Below are 23,713 nucleotides of genomic sequence, written 5' to 3'. Positions count from 1 at the left end.
TCATGCTTGATAGTTGATACAACGCATGGACAATTGGTTAGTTTGTTTTCGAAGCCCAGCCAGTGTTTCTGCTAGCTACCCCATGTTGTGTCATGCCTTAAGCCTTCGTTTCGGACTGGTCGGCCATGGTAAGAGATAACTAACGTACGACGCCGCGAATTAAAGATAAAGCACAATGCGAAGCCAATGCACCCAAAATCGACTCGTGATTGCTTCCCCAATTTCTGTAGGCTCTATTGCCTGTCTCACATCACTGCCATTCAATCCATATCCGTAAAGAAACGTAAGTCTTATCGTGATAGTCATGACCGACCATCATCGGAACTAGGCATCAACCGACTATAACTGAACTGGAAACTTCCCTACCTAACTACCAGCTAAACTGTAAGTACCATCGTCCACACGCCTAGCACTTTTAGCCGTGAGATGGACGGAGTGACGGGCTCATAGCGCTGACGTCGACAAACGCCCCAGCTCCAGGCCTATGCTCCGCTAAACACCACCCGCCCTCCTTGCAACCTGCATCTCATCTCTCTCTCATGCTTTTCCTCTTGAGGATCCGAGCATCCATTCCCACCTAATACTTCCTATCGCATATTAAAAACCGAGCAATCGCCTTCCTACATAGACTGCGCCTTCAAACAACTCATCGCTATAGCCTCCCCCGCCTCACTTGATCCCACAGGCTGACGACGCCCCCCTGTCGTGCCCCACACTCATTCAAGCGAGCAACCAAAGCAAGCAAGCAAGCAAAGCTGTTGACCTGCTAGCCTACGAATACCTAATCCACGTACTATAACCTTGTTGCTGCTCCATACAGCCACACGCCCAGAGAAGCTTTGATCCCAGCCTCGGGCAGCGTTTGTCCTGCAAGAGAGCTTCCAGAAGAGGATCAATCACCAGCAAAAATGGCCGCGCCATTCAGAGTCAAGGCCATTTACGAGTACTCATCGCCTCATGAGGACGACCTCAACTTTAGTATCGGCCAGGTCATCACTGTTACTGATGAGGAGGACGCCGACTGGTATGGCGGGGAATATGTCGACGACAACGGCGTGAAGCAAGAGGGTATTTTCCCTCGAAACTTTGTCGAGAAGTTTGAGCCTACTGCACCTCCTCGTCCAGCTCGAACCCGTACTAAGAAAGAGCCCGAACATGCTCAACCCGCCGAAGATATCGCTTCTCCCCCACCGCCACCTGCTGTTCAACAAGAGACTCCTTCAATCCCCGCGCCCGAACCTGAGCCCGAGATCGAAGATGCCCGTGAACCCGTACATAAGCATCCGATTCCCCAAACGGCTGCCCCGGCGCTCCCGGAGCCTGTTACTTCAAAGCCCGCCGAACCCGCCCAGGCTACAGCTCCCCCGCCCGTTGCAGTTCCTAAACCCGAGCCTCCAGCCCCCGCTCCTCAAGCTCCGGCTGCCGCTTCGCCAAAGCCAAAGCCCTCCGGGCCTCCCCCCAAGGCAGAGAAACCTTCTGCTAGCTCGTTCAAGGATCGCATTGCGGCGTTTAACAAGCCTGCAGCGCCTCCTGTTGCGCCCTTTAAGCCAAGTGGTCTGGCTGGCTCAGGTACAGGTTTTATAAAGAAGCCGTTTGTGGCTCCTCCCCCCAGTCGCAATGCTTTCATACCTCCACCACAGCAGACCCCAACTGCTAAGGTGTACCGGCGCGACGAGGATCCTGAAATCAAGGAACGCGAGGCAGAAACCCAGGGACAGGCCGAGAGGGCCGGACTTGTACCAAGTGAAGGTCAGGGTGGCGAAGATGAAGATCAACCCAAACCCACAAGTTTAAAGGAGCGTATTGCACTGCTTCAAAAACAGCAGCAGGAGCAAGCAGCACGACATGCCGATGCTGCTGCCAAGAAGGAGAAACCGAAAAAGCCTCAGAAGAAGCGTGAGAGTGTCGGGCATATTGATACCCCGATTGAGGCGGAGGCTTCACCTCAAGAGCCTCATGCTCCTCTTGAGCGCAGAGACACCCAGGATACCGATGCCAGAACATCTATGGACGAGCCACGACAGAATCGCATGCCACCACCTCCACGCCGTAGGTCTTCCAAGGGACCTGCCGTGGAACCTGTCCACGATGGTAATGAGGCGGATATGTCTGGCGCGGGTGACACAACCGAAGGTAATGATGACTTAACGGAGCGGGATGATAGTGATGGTGTGGCTAGGAATGCACCGCGAGCACCTGCATTACCTATACATGCGGGTCCTCCTCCTGAAGCACCAACGTCAAGAAAGGAGGATAGCGAGGAAGCCGATGAGGAAGCGGAAGAAGAGGAGGAGGAGGAGGAGGAGATGGATCCTGAAGTCAGGCGTAAGGAGGAGTTACGGGCGAGAATGGCCAAGATGAGCGGTGGTATGGGTTTCCATGGCATGTTTGGTGCCCCTATGCCAGCGCCAGCGCCGCCTCCCAAAAAGAAGAAGGCCCCAAAGCCAGAGCGAACATCGATCGACGAAACTGTCGAGGAGGCATTGCCAACAAGCCATGCTGCACCACCCGTTCCTACTATGATGGCCTTACCTGGATTTGGCGGTTCAAGCAAACCTGAGGAGCCGTCGGAACATGAACCAGCTGCCCGAGCGCCACCACCTCATGTGCGGTCTCAGCCGCCCCGAGTTCCAGAGCACGCAGAGATGGCAGAGGACGAAGCAGAGAGTGACGTTACTCCTGCTCCTCATGCTGCACCTACGAGTATGTACCATCAGATCTCAAGATCTTCGATAGTTTGGATATTAACCGCCACACAGTTCCTCCTCGAGATCCAGTAGGCCCTCCTCCTGTTCCCGGCAGTCGAGGAGCACCTCCCCCTGTGCCATCCGAATGTAAGTGAACACCCGCCCAAAGAAGACATGATTCTCATTAGTTTCAGCTCGGCCTCCTCCTCCCGCACCTCCTGCCGATGTGAAGTCTCAGTCCGAAGGGTCCCAGTCGGGCGATGAGCTCTCTGGTGGCCGTGACAGCGATCGAGAAGGCCCTGCAGCTGCCGTAAGGTCTCCTCCTATGGCACCGCCGCCAGTTCAGCCCCCTCACTTGCCTGCGAGATCGCCACCACTGTCCCCTACCCGTGAGGAGTTCAGCCCTACATCTCCTAAATCCAATGCCAGCAATAGATTAAGTCGACTGCCGCCACCTATTCCTGGATCTGCACCAGCTCTACCAGCGCAGAGTCGGCCGCCTCCCCCGCCTCCACCAGGTGGTCTTCGTCGACAGTCCACCCAAGATTCTCAGGCACAACATACCAGGGGACCTCCTCAAGCTGGCGAAGAAGAAGCCGAGGAACTTACCGAGTACGAGGGTGATTACGATACGGATATTGCTTCTTCAGTGCCCCATAAGGACGCTCTAAAGTCACACGCCCATGAATCAAGCCTTGAAGACAACGCTATTCTGTCGCCAGTCTCCGATGTTCCTCCTAAACTACCACCCCCTATTCCCACAGGCACGGCCCCCAGAGCTGTTCCGCCGCCTGTTCCTTCGCAGCCGCCTCCTGAGAATATGCGGCAGTCAATTGATACACCTCGCGCTGCTCCTCCACCACCTCCCTCTGGGGATAACAAGCGACAGTCTATCGACGTGCCACGCGCGGCACCTCCCCCTCCCCCTCCTACAGGCTTACTTCCCCCTCAACCGCCTCAGTCGCCGCGCCTGGAAGAAGACTATGATCCTTACAATTATTCAGCACCTCCTGGAGGACATGGCTATGCCCCCAGAACGCCCAAGATCGAAGAGGAGGGTATCTTTCCCCAGTCGCCATCTGTTACCTCTCCGATAGATCGAAGACCTCCGCCTCCCCCAGGTGTGCCAGCAGGTCGTACTTCAGGGCGACAATCTTTAGATATTTCGAGGGCTGCTGCTGGAAACAGACGATCTATGGACGTCCACCGACCATCAATGTCGATGGAGTCCGGTTTTATTGCGAATGACTTGGACTTGGCTATCCAGAGTGGCTGGTGGAAGCAATCTAACCAAGTACCTCCCGTTCTCCAGGGACGTAAAGATATTTACTTTGAGGCCGAAGAGTCGACATCTACCAACGGCGGCCAACAAACGACGATAACTCGCGAAATCTTTATCTTATATCAAGACTACTCACAAACCTTCTTGACAATTCGATACGACCCTTACGATGCATCAGATGTTCAACTTGAGCAACGTCACGAGCCCCCGCCGCGTCCCCTCCGCCAGGATCAGATGGAAGAGTTCTATGAGCGATTTGGTCGCCACATCTCGACGGCTGTAGCTACCAAGAAAGACTCTGTTGTCGCGGACGGCACTCCCCAGGGTCTTGTTCTTGAACTTCTCAAGCCCTATAAGGATGCTCTTCCTCCTGTTGGCACTCGTGCCTACGGTGCCCTCGTCTACTCAAACATGGCCAATGCATCAACTCAACAGAACGACGTGATTCGTGCTGGCGACATCATTACCATCCGCAACGCCAAGTTCCAAGGCAAGCATGGTCCTATGCACGCAAAGTACTCTGCCGAGGTGGGCAAACCAGACCACGTCGCTGTAGTATCTGAGTGGGATGGCACCAAGAAGAAGGTGCGTGCATGGGAGCAGGGCCGCGAGAGCAAGAAGGTCAAGGTAGAGAGCTTCAAGCTTGACGACCTTCGCAGCGGAGAGGTCAAGATCTGGCGTGTCATGCCGCGAAGCTGGGTTGGCTGGAACAGCCAGTCCTAGTACAGCTGTGGATGGCGTAGCAAGAGCGATGGCGATCTCCAGGAAAAGATGCCCATGATGATGATGACGACGAATAATAGGATGAGTTCAAGACTGGTAGTTGGGCCGTGGCTGTATCCTCAGGCGTTGAGTGGTGGGTTCAGGATTCGAGAGCGTTACAGGAGGAGAAGGAAACCGATGCTCAGCAAGGTGTGTGCTCAGATAAGAAACTGTAGGACATGAGTGGAACATGAGAGATTTAGTTAGTTGTAAAACAGTTCGATTCAGTAGGCTATGTTAGGTATCGACCAATGCGTCTTATCCTGTGTCACCTCTCAGATTCACTTTCAGCACCTCACACATTGAGAATCCCATGATCGTTTCTGTTAAACAAAGTCTCGCATGAATCCGAGACATCATCTATTTCAGGCACGGCCCGGCCGTCGATGCAGCGGTTCCACGGCCACGTTTCTATCTCTGACCGGCTACAGCTGAGGCCTTGGAGAGTTACATTGTATAAGCGCAAGGAAGCACGGTGTTTTCCGTTACTTCGATACACAAGATCTGCATATGGCGGAGAATTGAGCATCAAATCATATCTTGGATGTCAGTTTGACAGGTGGATGGTATTGCAAAAGCACATAGTATGCTACCTAAATGGGAACCTAACTTGCATGGGACAGTATCAGGAAAAACAAGATGGTGGGCACGAGGTCTTGGACCTTTGAGGATTGAAGTTTGTGTAAGCAGTAAAGATATGAGTGAACTCAGTGGATTCCGTGATCATGGGTAGGGTGATAGGATTTGTTAGTCAGGTCACCCCTTCATAGCATCGGGAAGTGTAGGGGAAAAGATTTCATAGCAACTAGCAAGATACCTGACACACGGGATGGGATAGCTAAACTTAATGCCTGATGAATAATGCTCAACTTGGATCGCGTGGTCACGGCGGCAGGCAAAGGATGGCCATGGCCAACGTTGAAACGCACAGGACAACTTGTACACAACATCTCGCGTATCAGAGACCTACACTCATGATTCAACAAATAGCTGATTCACATCAAGTTGTTAGGCACAATGTGCAGATGCATGGGAAGAGGCGGCAGAAAAGGTGCAGGGTCCGAAGGTCCGGTTGTTGTCCATTCGGAACTCAGCCAAATCATCCATGCATCGACTGCTCTCGCCTCGAGGTTACTTCTTGTTCCTTGTGCAAGAGACTGAGAATGGCATATTCCACCAACGGGCCGGTACCTCCACCTTCAACACGTGAATATCGAGAAAAGCGCGGGGAAAACAGCCGTCTGTTCAGGCGGAAAGTGAGGCGTCAGATATTTCTCAGCCTGAAATTGGGGTATGTGGCTACGCTCGGTTATCATGGTTGAGGTGTTGTTGGCGGCTATCGATTCTGAGGCCAGACTCTGTATGCCTCTAAGCTTCACTTGAAGTCTTCGCTATGAGCCCAATCATATCAGGGCCATGATGCTTTCAACTTCTGGATTGAGTAACTGCATCTCGAAAGTTACAGTACATCGCTAGCTTAGTTCCCGTAGCATTGCGTCAAGCCGACCTGCTGGTCTCGGCTAGGTGCAGTAGTGAAAGATGGACGAGGAAACAGATCAACTGCGCTAATAAGCGGCTTAGGTTGAGATGATGGAGAAGATTAGGTCTGGCCCCGAGACAAAGTGAGGTCAGCTCGGTGACCTCGAGACTTGAAGCTTGCCAAAGAAGCTGCGGTGCTTGTGACATGACGACATAAGGTTCTGATGAGTGGTGTATCCGCAACGACAGCTTCGTGTAGGTGAACGAAAAAGGAAATGTGTGTGTTTCTGCTCTGATTGGGACAGCCAGGTAGTTAAACGGATGCCTTTAAGCAAATGCCGCTTCTTCAAGATTCTAGCAGACGCTTCCTTCGTTACAAAATTGCGGCCTCATGATGGTCAGGCACAGAAACGACGCAATGCCAAGGGACCTCCAAATACGATGACTTGACGATTGAAATGAGTCCCAGGCTATGAACACGATCTTAGTTTGCGTGCTCGTTTGGCTTAGAGGAGAAGACTGATCTTGCGATTGGCTAAATCGTTTCATTAAACAGGGGCCAGAGCCCCGACAACGAATGGGCTGTCAACACATGAGCAAGGACTGCATCTCGATGGGTCGACTTGGTGGTCATAAATCACCTTTGGCTTGCATGTTCAGCGCATGCGATGCGAACCAAGAGGTGGGATGAAGCTGCAGGGCGTTGGGAGCAAGAAAACCCAGAGGTTAATGGAGGATGCCAGAATGAACTCGCCAAAGAGCCCCCGTAAGTTTGGACTGACTTGCCAACATCTTTTTATCACTTAGGGTCAAGTTTCTCAAGTTTTCTTGCTTCCCCCAGGCAGGGTACAACAAACAGTGTCGGGGCCTGGGCTGAAGATTATGTCGGTCGTATAACTGATAAAGTCTGGCAGCGTGTACAGAATGTTGTACGATTCACTCTCAAATTGATAGTATAGCGACGAATGGTAGCGTGTATGAAACCCGAATGCTTCAAGGTGTCGATGGCGTCTCCAGTCCTACACGCTAGGACGCATGATGATGGAGGTGTTGGGTTCCAAGGCAAGGCATTCCCTGGGTGTCAAGATCGAAATCTGAGAAATACCGAGTTCCATCCGCCAAACCACATACTGACGATCCAGTTGTGACGACAGCAAGAAGAAGACATAACTGTCGTGCTACGTGATTGCTGCCTTCAACGAGCCGCCCCATGACATCTTGTGCAAGTATCACGGGCCAGCTCAGTCATGAATGAGTTGGCCGACCCGCCGCGTGAATACTGACGCCGGGATATGTATGGAGCGGGACGGGCCAGTAGTTGCAGTAACTTGAGTGAGTCAATTAAACCTATTGGTAGCTTAGCAAATCCATCTGGCGCAGCAGACAATTCGCCGAGGCTGCTTCTGTAAACTGTGGATAGTGAATTTGATAATGGACCATCAGTGATCGTTTTAGGCTCTTACCTAGCGTACCCCTGCCATGACATCTCCCTAAATAGCAGCACTTAAAACTAGTCAATGGCGGAGTAGAGGACATCGCAGCCTGGCATTCCCATTCACCGCAGGCCATGTCAAAGGATGTGGCTCTGTTGAGTTGAATCATCATTACAGCCTCGTCACCGACATTGCCAGCGAATAGGTAGATAATTTCAACCTCATTAACAAGGCAGACACGGTAGACAGAGAAGGCTGACGCGTTCGATCATGAGCTTCTAGTGTTAGCGGTAGACCCAAACTACCTGGCCAAGGATATGTGCAACTCTGAGCGAGAAAAGACGAAGAGGTGAGATGCCGTGGGATCCAATCGGCCTTGCATATGAGATCCCGGGGTCACCGGGGTAGTCTCAGACATTCTGGATCAATGAGAGAAGCCAAAGAGATCCATGAATGCTGAGTGAAGAATTGACTTGGATGGTTGAGATCAGGCTTGGTTGGTGGAAGCTGAAAATGGTGGTCTACCAGTAACTTGATGGATGGTGAAGGAAACCCCAGAAATGCAAGGATCTGGCGTAATGATACACAGAGCCAGGAATAGGTAGGTAACTTCTCATAAACTCAGATGGCTATTAACCAGAAATTGAAGTTGATACAGTATATATTTGACGTTTGACTGACTCGGATAGAATATGAAAAGGAAATATTTACTGTGCATGTGCATCTGTGATGCCTCAGGTGGCATGTCTTGAAGCCTGAGACACCTATTATCGCGACCTGGGGACAGCTGGCACCTTCCGTGATGTAAATCAGACCAGCAGATGGAGGAAGGCACGGGAAGATAATCTAGCAAATGGAGGAAGGAGATGACTCAAATCATCTCGTGACTTAAGCGAGGCATCATCGATAAACATCTCCTCATCTCAATTGCAAAGTCAGGAACTCTCTCCAAAATCAGGACAAACATCCAACAAACGAACCCTTGTTAGGCAACTGACTGGACTTTACGGAGTACAGAGCCTGTATGCCGTGCAGTACAGTACCAATGTTAGGCTATACAGTGCAGATGCACGCACTCAACCAGCCGGGACGTGTCCTAGAAATCCGCCATTCCTCCTTCGGGTCATGGTCCTGAGACGTTCAGTGCCAGGGCACGTTACCTACTTATTCGGATTCATCAGCGATCAAGAATAAATGGGTCGTAAGCCAACACACGACGAGCCGAGTTTCAACAGCCTCGCACGCCTCGCTCCACCAAACACTGTACTGAGATACAGAGGACAAGGGCTTCGTGGGGGAACCTGAAGGAGAGCACAGCTGGCTCTGCGTGGTGATGAAAGATTGGTGGGTGGTAACGTTAGGGGTCCTCCAGGCATGGAGAGAAACGGATCTGTGCTCCTCTACTCTGTACTTACTCCGTACAGCAGGCAATGACCTCTAACGAAGCACGCAAGTGCGTTAATTATTCGGTCTTGGTCCGAGACCACCCTGAAAAAAAACTTCTCTGTTCTGTTGACGACCACTTCATCGCCGCAGTCGAGACAACTCTAGTAATCAAGCTTACAGACCTCTACTGACGCTACCCTTGATCGACCACCATTTCAGTGAGATCCCATCGATCGGCGGGCATCAGAATCCGCCATCCTGACTGAGAAACGATTGTCGCCAATCACCCCAGGAAGACCGAATCGACGGGACGGAGGAAACAGCCCACCCATGGTGTGACTATGAGCTCGACATGAGCTTCCAAATAGCCATTGCACCCTAGCTGTGGCCTGTCCCCGTGTGGTATACCGTCACAACGTCTTCACACGCGCACCCTCTTGCTCACTCTAGTGGCCGAGCACTGGCCGATGCACACTAGGGATCTCATCCGGGGCAGTCTTTGGCTCTGCTCCCCCACGAGAGACGTGTTGTACGGTCCGCGGATAGGACTAGAGTCATCTACTTCCTACTGTAGAGCGCCATACCTCAGGCGCCAGTCCCCGATACAGGTAGTCGGTTGTGTGTCAAAATCTGGAATGCATCGCCTGGGGTTTTCAGCCACCTACCGTTGAAGTCGCCTCCCTAAGAGTGACCAACTTTTTCTGGCGCTGTCTGTGACCCGATTGTCCGCCCACCGTTGACTTTACGGTAGCAATGCTTTAATTAATGGCAACGCAACGTATTGCTCAGTCTTTGCCGGCACCTTACTTGTCTCTTCCAGACAACAATAATAAAGTGCAGCCCAGAGATACTAGGGCTGCAACAGTGTCACTGCTGGCTGCATACAAGAGACACTAGGGGGTGTCTATCGAAGGTTAAGCACGAGTCTGCGAGATGAGGTCTGAGGCCGGGGCGAGGCGAGGCGTGTCTTCCACTTCTCACTTTCTCCCCCGCCGTGGCCCGAGTTGACAGGTGGTCCAAAAGTGGTCCGTCCCGCCAGGTTCCTGATGTGGCCTCGAGTCCAAGTCCATGCCTGAACACACTTCTTACCCCTGGCTTCTCGACAGCTCCACTGGTTGCGTATTAAGGTCAGGCTCGGTACCAAATAAGCCCCCCTCCCCACCTACGAGCAACGTCCGCCGTTAGTCTACCATCCATATCCATATCAAGGCAGAACCGACTTAAGGTGAAGATATATCCCTTTCGATTGTCTCCTCATCTACACTATTATCACATTCACGACTCTCGACTCTGACTCAACCTGATTGAAGCTGGCTGTGCCATATAACACAGACTACACAAGTTGACTCAAGTATCGCTTCGCCACACCCTTTAGGCATTTTTACTTGAAGTTCAGTATTATTTACACCACTTACACGCACTCATAAGCTCTACTACGCCCTCAACATCAACCACTCTGGATACCACAACACTCTACCTTACTCAATTGACAACTATCGCACAATGACAGCTGAACCATCATTACGGCGACAGCGGAAAGTTGTCATCACTACATCTCCAGCCCCATCCGATTCTGATTCACGCCGCGACTCCTACTTCTCAGAAGTTTCTCAATCAACGGCCCCTACCTCTTTCCACTCGGCTTCCGGGTCTAACAATAAATGCCTTGATGCTCAAGGGAACAGACCTACCACAGCTATGAAGCCAACAACCATTGAGCGCAGATTCGATACTACCTCTTCTTCTATCGCCACATACGACTCGGTCCTGTCTGAGATGGCACCCTTGTGTCGAGATTTGCCAGTCGGCGGCGATGAGGTAGAATTTGAAACTGAGGATGAGGAGGAAGAAGAGGAAGAAGAAGAGGAAAGCGGCGATGAAGACGATGACGATGATGACAGAGAGGATGACCAGGAAGACGCCGACAAGGACTACATTCTATCCGACCCTGAGTCACTTCATATCCCTCCAGTGTTGCCTCCTTATCGCGGAACCTCTAACGAACGCCCCTGTCGACCATCTACACCTCAAGACTTTGGCCGTCTATTCCCCTCACTGGACCGACTTGCTGTACGTCATGACGATTGTACTTCGGATGGCAACATGAATCTCCGTGTTGATACCGTTGTTCCTTTTGGACATACACGGCGCACGCTTGCAGTTCAGCTATTCCACCTGCGCATGCACGATCTGGCTCGCCGAGAGTTTTCTCTTCGCCGTTACTGCCGCGACTCTGGTCGAGAGGTTTGCAACTCTAAGCGTGCATATGCTCCAGCGCCCACCAGTACTGTCGCTGCAGCACGACCTGCCCTCCAAAGGTCAATGAGCTCTGCTATGCGGACAATGGCTACTCCATTTCACCGACCTACCTCCAGCAACTCTTCAATCTTCAAGTTCGGCAATGGTACCAACGCTTCTACAACTTCTGACAACGCCTCCGTATGGTCCGGTTCGCATCACACAGAGAAATCAGACTCGCCAACTCCTAAGCCCAAGGCACGAATGGTACCTACAAACAAAATCAAGCTTGAGTTCAGCAACTATGCTCGCGTGGATATTGCACGACGAGGTGGACGCACCAACAAGCGATACGAGTTTGAGTGGTGGGGTCACACATACGCCTGGAAGCGTGTAATTGACAAGAACCTCAATGTTGTCTCATTTCACCTCGTCCGAGATGGACATGGCGCCCCCGTCGCTCATATCGTTCCTGAGATGCGAAGTCCCAACCAGATTCTAGACGATGAGATGGCTGGAGCTTGGGTTACCCCTTGCTACATCTGGATTAGTGACAGTAGCATCATCGATGCCATTACCGACGTGGCTGAGTAAGTCATGATGAAACTCCTCGATCGTAATTTAAACTAACAGCTTTTAGTGTCATCATCGCCACCGGTCTTGTTTCTCTGGTCGACGACTGCATCAAGGAGCGATGGCAAGCTAAGAAACCGTCACACCGAGCTATCCGCAGGGACACTGGCGACGTCAACCATGCAAACCCTCGCTCGTTTATGCACAGCTTCTTCCAGCGACGCCACTCTGAAGAACACTCTTCAAGCCGTGGCGCATTAAGATTCGGACGCAAGCCTGTCGCTGCGTATTAGAGTCTAAGCAACATCGGACAAAATATCGACCTTTATACTTGATATTTCCTGTACGAACCTCTATGGAATCTTGATTACTTCTATTTCAAAAAGGATACTATATGTTGGTTCAAGATCACGATTTTCGCACTTCTACTTTTCTTGTTTTAACAGACCTTTTATCCCGTCACGAACAGACGGGCATGTACATATTTGGACCTTTTCTTGTTTTGTTATCTACTGTACTCACCCACCACAGTATGGTTGGGCTGTGAGGTTTTTGGACGGACATTTGCGGGATACAAAATATCATCCCCCACGATTACAGCATGCGAGGCGCTTGGGAGTTTTTGGATAGGGCTATGAGAAATGGGAAAGCCCAACTTAGGATTGATGATCTGGCCTGGCTTGGTATTAACCGGTGTCTTTGTGTACCCCGGATTGGACTACGCCTCTTAACCCCAGATATGAAAATGGGCATGGCTTGGAGAGAATTGAATCACTACAGAACTATTGGATTGTACGAGACACATACAAAACTAGTTTACGCTATGATCAGACTGAAGCTGCACGATTTGGAAGAGATACAGTATTGACCTGACACGAAGGCGAAATTGACAGAGTTCTTGGTGATATTGTGCAAAATTTTCTTGCAGCTGCATGTCTACTTGGCCCATTGGTATAACTTAAATGCTCAAGGTTGTCTGTCTCCATCCCACTCAATTGGGTTTGATAGCGGGAAGAAAAAGCCCTCATCCACCCCCATCTGTAACCCCTGTCAAGCCAGCTCGAGATGCATCGGGGACGTGGGAATCGTGCCATCTGTAACGCCACAGATGCGGGGGAAACGCCTGTCTCTTTTTCATTTCTGCAGACGTGCCTTGGCATGAGACAGTCTGCCATTGACGTCCATGTAAGTCTGACCAGCTCGTTATCCTATCCCACGCGATAATCGTCGAGACGCCAGAAGCGGTCGAGTTACAGTTGCTCGACATCACCGTGGCCGTCTGGTCTGCCGAACCATGTGCCAAAGTCGAGCTTCATGAGCAGACGATTGATACCACCAACCCGTGCAGCTGTGAAGCCACCTCGTTCCTCTGCATCGTCTGTGTCCCGGGCTCTGCCGTCTCGCTGATCATCTTCGTCTTCCTCAGTTGCAGTGGCGGGAGCAGTGTCGCCCTCCCATTCGGCTGTGAAGATGGGGTCAGACTCGAGGGCGCGAAGGGCGGCGACGACATCTTCGATGCCAGAGCGGACCCGGGACTCGATGTCGTGAAGACGGCGCTTAACGTCACGCTCCTCAGACTCGAGGTCGACAAAGGCATCGACTACGCCGGCATCTGTCTCGAGGTCTATTGATGTATAGATAGCGTGAAGACGATGTAGATGGGCGACGAGGTGATCAATGTGGATGAGGAGGTTATATAGAGGTTGGGTGAATGTTGGCTGGGTGAGAAGCAGCCGATGGATGAGAGTACGAAGATATAGGCGATGAGCTGTTGAAAGAGTTTGAGGATCCTGGGGAGGCGTTGAATCTCGTGCTTTGGGGGTATCATCTTGAGCTGTAGGCTTGTCATTTTCTTTGCCTAGCCATAAGTCATCATCCTCTTCCTCTCCCTCACCATCATCAGCACCCCCTGATTCACCTTGTAATTTGGTTGGTGTCGGTGCTCTAGACTGCCCATGCTTGGGATCATTGGCTGTCAGCCACTCATGGAAGCCCTCCCATAGCCCAGCAACAATCTCAGTCTGGAGATATGCTTCTGTTTCCGCTAGAAAGAATATAGCAGCACTTGCAGTTGTCCAAGAGCTACGCATTGAAGACGACCGAGACGTCCATCGCTTTCGGAGAAGGATAATATGTTCTCGGTCACCTTTTGCGGTTGGATATTGACGTCTTAAGGACGTAATCTTCCAGAGATCCGTAAGTCGAATGTGCGCTCTGCGCATTGATAGTAGATAGGCGTTGATGCAAGAGTATATCTGTATGTCTGATGGTGACAGTACCATATCCAGTGGTGGAGGAATCTGGATGGACAGCAAAGACGGGACAGAGAAAAGGAGGTTGCGAAAAGGCGACTCGGATAAGAGGCTTGCAGCATCACGGCTGAGACCCGAACCTGAGCCAAAATTCGGAGTCGCCTTACTCTTGGTGAGATTTAGCCGTAAAAGGTCTCGAGCAAGCTCAAGTTGTTCATCTTCCTCTGCATGTTGGCCCTGCATAGATGCTAGAACAGCCCACGTCCTTGCGAGAACCGCGGCAACTTCACCCTCTTTGACCGTCACATTCTTCAGACCGTCACCCTTTTCGTAGGCCAAATTGTCTGCTCGCCTCCAACGACTGCGTATTTTTTCGTCTGCCTCGTGGGTCAACTGCATTGCAAACTCACCACGACCGAGGAGGAAGAAATCTCGCAATAATTGTAGCATTTCCGTCACCTTGGCTAGCGGGAGGAGTTTCTGAAGCGTGTTTTCGGATAGAGATATCCGGACCGCAATGATGGCTCTTGAAAAGCTGGTGCTTTTCAGTGGAAAGGAGAGGCTGGATAATTCTTGGAGCTTCGATGATAGGTGATCTAGGCCACGAAGGCCTGAGTCAACGCTGCTCTTGACTCGAATGTGATTTAGAGATTTTCCAATGAAGAGCATGGATGAAGCTGTAGCTGGTGTTACGAATGCTGGTAACAGACTGGACCGTGATATATACTCCTGCGGTTGTTAGCAATATTTTGCAAAGGCGCCAAACAAGACCTGCCTCTTCGGACTCTTCGACCTTCTGGACGAAGAAATCGTCACCTCCAAAGCTCGGAAGTCTCCCGTATAATATCCAAGCAGAAACCTGTTTCAGCCATGCTGTTTCTGCCACCGTAACAAGGCTCATAGCCGTCTCTTGAACATCCCTATACCCGCTCTGCAGCTCAACTCGCAGGCGATCCATGAGCTGAGCGCCATGGCAGGTCTCCCCCTTCTTATTCTTCGCCAGCATAAACTGCACCATCTCCCAAAGCCACTCCATCCTCCTAGTCCAGTCCTTAAACTCGCCTATCACCGCCGTCAACGGCACAATATTATAAGCTCCCACCAGATCCGGGTCATCTTGTAATATGCTCGCCTCGACATCGAGAACTTTGCGCTGGAAGGCTGCTAGATGGATGGAGTCTATGGCTGTTGCGACGGCTCGGCAGATGGTTGATGGATGCGAGCTGGCTACTTGGGCCGTGTAGCTGATCAGTTTGATGTGGACGTCGCTGAGGTGGGCGGCTGTGGCGAGTAGCTGGCGCTCGGCTGGTGCTACGCCGGAGAGGGCATGCGGCTGAGTTGCATCGGTTCGTAGGAGCGGGGAGGGATGTCCCGAGAGGGAGAGTAGGATTTCGTGGAGCATGATCGTGGTTCTGGTTCTGGTTCTGGTTCGGAGCTTGGTATAATTAGCGGTGATGCTTTATAGGACGATAAGGTTAGCAAACGTACCGATCTTGCGCCTTTCTTGACCTCATAGAATCCCCAATATCACGCAATATAATTATGATAACACCCAGAAGCTCAAAGCGGCACATGAAACAAGCAGTCGTGCGTCTGTCGTGTATTGTTGATGATGTTGATCTTGAAGATTTAATCCAAAGCTCCAACTTTGGGCCTCGACAACCAATCGCGGGGGTTCAGCCAAATCCAAGCTCAGAGGGAAAGGCTTCTCGTTTACTGTGAATATTGAGCTCTTGAGGCTTGAACATAGCGCGACATCAACGAGAAGAAATTTGTCCTTTATTGACTTCGAGTGAAGCTCATGAGAGCGCGACGCGAAGGTCGTAGCTGCCCCGCGATCTACCGTGAACTTGATAGTTCATACTGTGCTAACACTATATCACTGACACCAGAATTCAAGCCTCATTTCTAACACTGTTTGTCGCTCAATTGAAAGGTTTCTGCTCAAATATCGCATCTTTTAAGAACTACCTAATAAATGATCGATTCGCATTACCGCCTAGCAAAATGTTCAAATAGACCACGCCATATCACGTCACAAGTCTTCGCTATTCCGATATCGACACCCCTCAGTAATGTCCCTTAGCAGGCTTCTTACCATTAGGATCATATCCACTGGCGATGCTCACATTATCGCCATATGTGTTGTGTGAGCCCTGACCATTGCCCTCTCTTGTCTCGAAGTTAGGGTTGTTGTTATCGGTGCCTCCCACGATGATCTCACCACCTCCCTTGACCTTGCCAACCACCATGCCCTTAGCAACACTCTTGAGGATGGCACGTCGCGATACACCCGTCACATCAATGTAGACAAGTCCCACATTCTTAACACCGCCGCCAAGGTTGCGGGACAACTCGCCAGCCTCCTCACCCCATCGGTGGCCGACAACGGTTGTCACGCTGGATGATGTGCCAGTGAGGAGATTGCGGCCGGCTTGCTCAATTCCATCAACGACAGTATTGAAGGCCATCAAGCTCTTGTTCAGAACACCTGGCTTATAGGTATCGATCGCATTACCGTCCTTGTCATAACCTCTGGCTCTACCATCTTTGCGACGCGTGACGGTTGCACCCAGGTTCTGTGCCATGTTGCCGATAGTGCCCACTGTGCTAGCCGAAAATGTGGCTGCTTTGTTAGAGAAGTTGTTGATTCGGCGAATATGCGCATGTGTTGTAGGCGCAAAAGTCACAGGCTTGGCGAGGGGCTTTGTGTTCTTTGTGAAGTTGTCGGCTTGGCTCTGAAGGGTTCTAGAGACAACATCGGAAGTTGTAACAATAAGGCGAGATGCCTTACTTGCACTGTTCACAATTGTTGACTTTTTATAGGCAGGGTGCATGTCCATCTCAGCCCATGGCTGCGACACAGGCTGCACAGAAATGTTTTGGCCACCATCTGTAGGAAGAGCAATCTCGACAGGTTCTGCACTAATGTTAGCAACCCCAAGCATGGCCATCAATTCTGCAGTACATACCTTTGGAACCGGGTTTGATTTTGCTGTCTTCCACCACTTGGTAGCTATCGGTCAACTCTCCAAGGACACTGCCGTCTTCCTCATCGATGAGAACAATCCTGCCTCCAGTATGTGAGCTATGGCTCCCCTGGACATATCCTTCTCCGGGGTTATAGTCAGCCGGGTTGTAAGCCGGGAGTTGCTCGCCAGCTGCTTCGCGCGCCTTGGCTTGGGCCTTCTCGGAGGGTCTTGGGGGCTGAGGAGGGGCTGCTCTTTCAAGGAAAGCGGTGCATTGGGCAAGAATGGTCTCGAAAGTATCGACATCTTCCTGAACACCCGACCTGGAGTTTGTGGGAGGGAATTCGATCCTGGTGAAAGCGCCGCTATCGGGGCCGAGATCCCAGCGAGGAATCAAATAGCTCGTAGGTGGTTGGTGGTAGATCTGGGTGGTAGCGGGGAGAGGGAGGTCGAGCTCAGGAGGCAGGTGAAGGTGCAGGTAGAAGTCCTCCTCGCCATCAGAGCCACTGCCTGAAGGTTCGACAAAGCCAGATGAGGTCGGAACCATGAGGAGGGACAGGGTCTGGGGTCCTGAGGGAGTGAGGGACTGCTCTTTGCCATTGGAAATGTGATAGGCGTTGATGCCCTCTACAGCGTAGAGGAGCTTCGGATCCTATTCGAGATTTTGTCAGTATCATAAGTGGCGGCAAAGGTAGAACGTCATGGGCGTGCCATGATGCGCCTGAGGTGTATTTTTGGACTTACATTATGCCCGGAAGACATGTTTGCGATTATCTGGTCTTGGTATGTATGGAGGGGAAAAAAGATACAATCTTGGTATTATGCAATACAAAAAGAGGAATAGGTTTAGGATAACGAGTGGAAGATGAGAAAAGGGGAGAGTTGTTGAAATCCTGGAACCTGGAAAGTCGCAAGACGTGATGGAGGGGTCGGGTTCAGGTTGGTTCAGGTTTATGACAACAGCAGCAGCAGCAGTATCATTCGATCCACCAGCAAGAAACACAGACAGACAATTCAAGACAAGCGCGATGCGCGTCAATGCAATGCAACAGAGCTATGACTTGGGCGGCTGTTGCAGGAGCTTGATTTGAAGAGCTGTGTGATCTAGCGCATCCTCATCAAAGAGGGTGGGCGTCTGTCGGCGCTTAAATTCGTGCGGTGAGAACTGAGAAGCTCTACCTACTCACAAGCTGTGAGGCCTCTTGAGGCGATCGACGTCATTCATTGGTTGGGGGGAGCAAATGATCCTGGTATTGCGGCGTCGCCACTCAAGGGGAGTGACATTGTTCTAGGTCAGGGCCATTCTGAGTTGATTTTGAGCCTAGCAGACACATGAAAGAGGTTATTTTCTTTGTTGGGGTAAGAAACTGTCGTCTCATGATGGGATCAAAAGACAACTTGGAGGTTCGATTGCGTGTGCACATGGGCGAAGCACTTAAGCTTAAAGTCCCTGGCTTTTGGCTTCAGAGGGTCCAGGCTCCCCTGGAGGTCAGTCCACCTTGGCGTTGTAACGGGGCATGGATCTTGATGGCAGTCGGCAATTGGCAGTGACATTCATTCAGGAGTTCTTTGGGAGGCAGCTCAGCTCTTTTGTCGTTCAACAATTAAAAAATGGCCACGCAAATATTGAGGCGCATTTTCCGGATTATGATGAACCGAGTGTTTGACTTTGAGAGGCAACGTCCATCTTGTGTATGTACGTACAGTATTTGCTAGGTACCTAACCAACCAGTCCTACCCTTACAAAAAATACTAGGTCAAAGACGTGCTAAATTGTTCCTAAATGATGATAAGCTTGTCTCTTTATTTTTGTTCTCACTAGAATCGGAATCCTGTTCTCCTTTGACCTACTTCAACCCGTCTCCGTCTCTGTGCCCACAACTCGAGTCTGTCTCGCGTCCCCATCTAACCCCCATAAACTTATTCCCGACTTTTTCAGCTGTCGATGTCTTTTGATAATAGGGTTCCTTATGGATTCCCAAGATCACGTTTAAATGTCTGGAGCGTCTTGTAGTTGGATATAAATTGGTAATAAATTGCTGCTCTCATTTCAGTTGCCAGTTACGGTCATCACGCTATGACTCGGCCGAAGCTACGGGGGCTAATCCGATCCAGCACTCATTCATATTGGATGTAAATTCATTTGCCCTTCTACATTCATTTTATATTTCCAGCTTATTAACTACACGCATGATCTGGTAGATATCTATATAGCAATAGAAGTGATTGTTGATCTCAAATATCCATCAACTTGTAAAATATTGTAGCAGCATCTAGGAACTGTCAACTGAGAATTGAGGCTCATCCACTTCAATTCAACATCGTGAAGAGACCCCCACTCAGCCTAAGACGACGGCCGGCGGCGTCTTGAAAAACAAACCCACAACGCACTTTCGCCTCTTTTATCATGTTGTTTTACCCCATCATTACGTAGCGATATATTCTCCATATCTTCAACCCCATATAGTTCCCACTTCGGCGTACCTAGAGTCCTAAACCTCCAAGGACCCCGGCGGCGATTTGACTCAAAAAGCAGTTACCCATTGGATAAATCTTGTTCCCAAGCAATTCCAACGACATATGTCGGAAGAGTTGCGCAGAAACGCATAAGTCAGCTATCAGGAACACAATGAGGAACTCAACTGCTAACAGACTGATGATACAAAGTGACTTAGACTGTCAATGTGTCTTTCGTTACTTATAAGCTCGTCTTGAGCGTCGTTTAAAGTTGCGCGATCCTTGAGGCTCTGCCACAGAAATGCCAAACTCGAATTTACGGCTACAGACAGACACTCGAAATTGACACACTAATTTAATTTTCCCTGCTTTCCTAGCGTGACCAGCGCCTTTGGATGGACATATTTCCGTCAAAAGTCCTGTTTCGGCGCCCTCAGACTACATCTCCAGCAACAGTGAGAGCAGGAATGGATCCATGATACCTTGTCTAGTAGCTTCTCGGCTGTCACTTTGCCCAGATTTATGCACTTCCGGTCTCGATATTACCATGCTAGGACTAGTTAGCCGGGTGCGTGGACCGATGATGGGATCTCATAAGTCGGCTTGACAATATGAAAGTCGGCCCGGGGATCTCATTTCGTCTTCCTTTTCTATATGTAGCTTGTGATCCTTGTTAGATCAGTAGTTCCCTAGGCTTAGTTTTACATAAGTACTATTGTAGCCTATTCAAATGTCGACTTACCAGTTCTTGCTTTGGTATGTGGAATCTCCAGGGAAGTTGACGCTTTCTTGAAATATTATTTCTTCTCGGAACTTTTGCTCAAATAACCATCTTCATTGACTTCTAAAAAGAGGTCTTCAAGTCTCTGATCAAATCTTCACCACAAAGACAGCTCTGTAAGAGCACCAAAATCGGCAAAATAGCTTCTCAGCTCCGCATTCAGTCTATACTCTCGCCTACAGACCCAGAAGGTGACAAAGGATCCAACGCATCTCCAAAGGCTTCAACAACCTCAAAAAGGAAACTCGAAGAATTATCCTCGGCCCAAGAGGGCACGTCACCGGCGTCAATCTGGCATGCTCAATACGACGAGCATTCTAGACCTGATGCCGGTGAGGATAACTCTGCTGGTCGGCTCACACCAGCCACCTCTGATGAGAAAGCTGGAAGGAGGGGATCACGAATAAAACAACCTATTCGATCTAGCATTGCTTGTCTGAGATGCCGAAGATCGAAGATCAAGTGTGATAATGATGGAGGCAATAGCCCGTGCGACATGTGTGTTAAAGGAGGACATCAGTGCCAATATCCAGAAGCAGTTCCACCACCACCAAAACGAAATAACTCCCCTACAACAGGGAAGCTCGAGAAGGAGCCACAACAGGAGAAGAAAAGAACGAGGAAAGCAGATGATGTGTCAAAATGGGGCAGTGAAAGATCAGCCGTATACGCAGCCGAAGTTCTCGCATACCCCTTTTTAACGACGGAACTATGGGATCAGTTGCTCAACATTTACAAACTACACTATGCCACAGAGTTACCCTTCCTTCACTTGCCATCTCTCAAGGAGAAGATGAGCAGTGGATCAGGTCAAGGGAAAGAGGACTCATCAGAGCTGAACTTGGTCTTGCTTGGTATCCTGATGCTTACAGTACGTTTTCATCCCGATTTGGTACGGTATGTGACGCATTTACCAAATCAACATGGCGCAAATAACCGATCGTCCGCCTCAAAACCCAAGCCTGGACCGTTACACGCCTCGAATTTCTTCGCTACTGCACTCACAACAGCTCTGGGCCCCCTCAGGACAGTCATGGATACTCTCACGGTCGAAAGAGTACAATCTTTCCTGATGCTTGGGTTATTCGAGTGCAGCCAAGAGAATAACTCCAGTGCTTGGATGTGTCTTGGAATAGCCATTCGCATGGCTAAGCTGATGAGGCTAGAGCAAGATGACCGACGAATGGCTATACTGGAAAACCAAGCACCCGACACAAACCGATTCGAGAGGAAATCGCCAGAGATTGCGATAATAAGAGAGACGCGGAGACGGACGATGTACAGCTGCTTCATTCTAGATCGTTTGATGAGCTGTGGGGGCGAGCGACCGCTAAGCATTGCAGTTGAGAGCATGTCGATCCAGTTGCCATGTTCTGAAATGGCCTTTGATCTGTCTCTTCAAGTCTACACTGGACTATTGCAACCACACGAAGGATCAAATCAGCAAAAGATCAACGATGATAGCACGTTAAGCCGATTTGTCAAGCTGATTGAGATATGGGGCGAGATTTCGAAATACAGCTCGATGGGTGGCCGATCACAAGAAGCACATCCTCCATGGGACCCTAAATCGACTTTCTACAAGTTACGAGAGAAGATGATTGCGTTCGACAGAGATCTCCCAGACACCTTCACACTATCTCGACAGAATTACTACCGACATGATAATCACCAGGCTACCAACACCTATGTGTCGCTGCATATGCTGGCCTCAGTTTGTCATATTGTTCTCAACCGAGAATATCTTCCGTTTCTACCCCTGCGATGCGCCGGGCCTCATGGATCCCCCGTAGTCAACCAAACTATACTCAACTTTGCGCCAGATCGGTTCTGGGAAGATAGCGCACAAGACGTCTTTCAGTCATCTCGCAACATCATCGATTTGGTTGGCCTCAGCAAAGAAAAGCTGCCTTTGTCCTCGCTGTCGATATTCTCCATCTGGCTCGCCGGGTTCATGTCTATATACGTTCACCACTTCCCACAGATGGATGCGAGCCATCGATTGGGGAGTGAACAGGCTGAGAGTCCTCATATGGGAGAGAATTTGAGTATACTCGAACAGGGGCAGGCTGGGACAGCATGTCAGGCATTACGAAGAGCTGCAACTTACTTACCCAGCGCGCAAAGATGCCTGGATAACTTTGAGGCGGTAGACCGATGTTTTACACAAGCAAAGAACTCGATGCAGGGATCGCTGAGTCTTAGGTTTGGCGGAGTTGGCCACGGGAGTGAGTTCAACCAGACAGGATCGCAAGATAAACAGCGAGGAGGAGAATTCGATATGCATCGCAAAAGTTCAAGTCCTAGGTCAGTGTCTCCGAAGATGAGAAACTCGCCCTGGCCCACGCTGGAAGAACGCTCCAAGCCCAACTCATCAACGTCAAAGAGCCAACTCTCGCTGCCTGGGATTGATGAAGGACTTTTAGCAGTGGACACACCGAAGCTCGTATTGGGCAATATTGAGACCTTGGAGTCGGGAAGGATGAGTCGGATACTGAATGATTTGGAAGGCTTCTCGGGTGCAGGTTCTTTGAGAGTTGCCTTTTCGCAATAGACAGAAGCTCGGTTTTGGAGTTCTGTTTGGTATTTCTATACGGCGAATACATACATGTATAATGAACTGACGGCCGGAATAGGGTAGAGGTTATGGCATGGACATTAGGTAGCATTTCAGCTAGACTGCCTAGCAGGAGTCGCATTGATCTTTTACCATCTGGCATGTTATGTATATACCCTTGCGCAACGAGAAAGCGAGTTTTTCGCAGTGAAGCTTGGGATCAAGGTTCTGGAGCGTTGAGAGTGAGGCAGAGGCAGAGGCAGAGGCAGAGGCAGAGGCAGGAAGCATCTCGACATCAGGCAAGCGTAACCTAAGTCTGCCAACATGTTCCTTCCCTGTTCCTTCCAGGTTGGCTACCTCAGACTTTCCAAGAACGAATCTACCTACGCCTCAGTCAGCCGATTCTTAATAATCAATGGAACCCTTTTCTTTTCTTCTCTCCACTCTCAACACCATTGACAGACTTGCATGCATGCTTGGATCGTTATGATGTGGAATCTTGTCACAAACAGATATTGACATACCGGCCCGAATCGCATAGGCTCAGTACGCAACTGACGTTACTGCTGAGAAATATGGCGGTCGTGCGGTTTTCAATTCGGCAATACTGATCACTCATCATTTCCGACGCTTCAATGTTACACGACAGCAAAGCTTTGATGAGCCCGCTTACTTATAGCATGACGTCCGGATCAAGTCACCAAATGGATCGCCATGACTGGTAAATGCAAGTCACTGCGCCTAGTGCTCACCCCTTGTCTGCTGCTTCCAAATCCAGCTGTCCTAGTGGGCAGCCCAGCTACCAAGAGGGGCCTAGAGCTGGCATCTGCGGCAGCTTCGCGGGGTCCCTCACAAAC

The 23,713-nt window shown here is 50.4% G+C and overlaps 5 protein-coding genes across 7 annotated transcripts; 3 read left to right on the top strand and 2 right to left on the bottom strand.

Moving 5' to 3' along the window:
* Positions 1–158: 158 nt before the first annotated feature.
* On the top strand, positions 159–5,116 carry FVEG_06844 (hypothetical protein). Of its 2 annotated transcripts, XM_018895270.1 has the most exons (4): positions 159–384; positions 475–2,703; positions 2,760–2,834; positions 2,882–5,047. In XM_018895270.1, exons 2-4 carry the CDS (start codon positions 909–911, stop codon positions 4,690–4,692), a joined length of 3,681 nt encoding a protein of 1,226 aa, XP_018752497.1. In that variant the 5' UTR covers positions 159–384; positions 475–908; the 3' UTR covers positions 4,693–5,047. The 2 variants fall into 2 exon arrangements, with proteins under 2 accessions (XP_018752497.1, XP_018752496.1); XM_018895269.1 differs by having other exon boundaries at positions 159–2,703; positions 2,882–5,116.
* Positions 5,117–8,466: 3,350 nt separating this feature from the next.
* FVEG_06843 (hypothetical protein) lies at positions 8,467–14,824 on the top strand. The gene is made up of 2 exons (XM_018895268.1): positions 8,467–11,857; positions 11,908–14,824. The coding sequence occupies exons 1-2, from the start codon at positions 10,533–10,535 to the stop codon at positions 12,131–12,133; spliced, it is 1,551 nt and encodes a 516-aa protein (XP_018752495.1). The 5' UTR covers positions 8,467–10,532; the 3' UTR covers positions 12,134–14,824.
* On the bottom strand, positions 12,851–15,494 carry FVEG_06842 (hypothetical protein; the record flags this gene model as incomplete). The annotated part of the gene is made up of 2 exons (XM_018895267.1): positions 12,851–14,821; positions 14,868–15,494. 2 exons carry the CDS (start codon positions 15,492–15,494, stop codon positions 13,091–13,093), a joined length of 2,358 nt encoding a protein of 785 aa, XP_018752494.1. The 3' UTR covers positions 12,851–13,090.
* A 667-nt stretch (positions 15,495–16,161) lies between these two features.
* Positions 16,162–17,823, bottom strand: FVEG_06841 (hypothetical protein; the record flags this gene model as incomplete). Its single annotated transcript, XM_018895266.1, has 3 exons — positions 16,162–17,012; positions 17,065–17,713; positions 17,806–17,823. The coding sequence occupies 3 exons, from the start codon at positions 17,821–17,823 to the stop codon at positions 16,162–16,164; spliced, it is 1,518 nt and encodes a 505-aa protein (XP_018752493.1).
* Positions 17,824–19,506: 1,683 nt separating this feature from the next.
* On the top strand, positions 19,507–23,124 carry FVEG_06840 (hypothetical protein). 2 transcript variants are annotated; one of them, XM_018895264.1, is made up of 2 exons: positions 19,507–19,671; positions 19,737–23,124. In XM_018895264.1, exon 2 carries the CDS (start codon positions 20,796–20,798, stop codon positions 22,851–22,853), a length of 2,058 nt encoding a protein of 685 aa, XP_018752491.1. In that variant the 5' UTR covers positions 19,507–19,671; positions 19,737–20,795; the 3' UTR covers positions 22,854–23,124. The 2 variants fall into 2 exon arrangements, with proteins under 2 accessions (XP_018752491.1, XP_018752492.1); XM_018895265.1 differs by having other exon boundaries at positions 19,521–19,671; positions 19,729–23,124.
* The last annotated feature ends 589 nt before the right edge of the window (positions 23,125–23,713 follow it).

This window comes from Fusarium verticillioides, chromosome 7, assembly GCF_000149555.1.
Source record: "Fusarium verticillioides 7600 chromosome 7, whole genome shotgun sequence".
Taxonomy (NCBI): domain Eukaryota; kingdom Fungi; phylum Ascomycota; class Sordariomycetes; order Hypocreales; family Nectriaceae; genus Fusarium; species Fusarium verticillioides.
The sequence above is the reverse complement of the archived record's forward strand: the minus strand, read 5'-3'. Positions and strand labels throughout refer to the sequence as shown.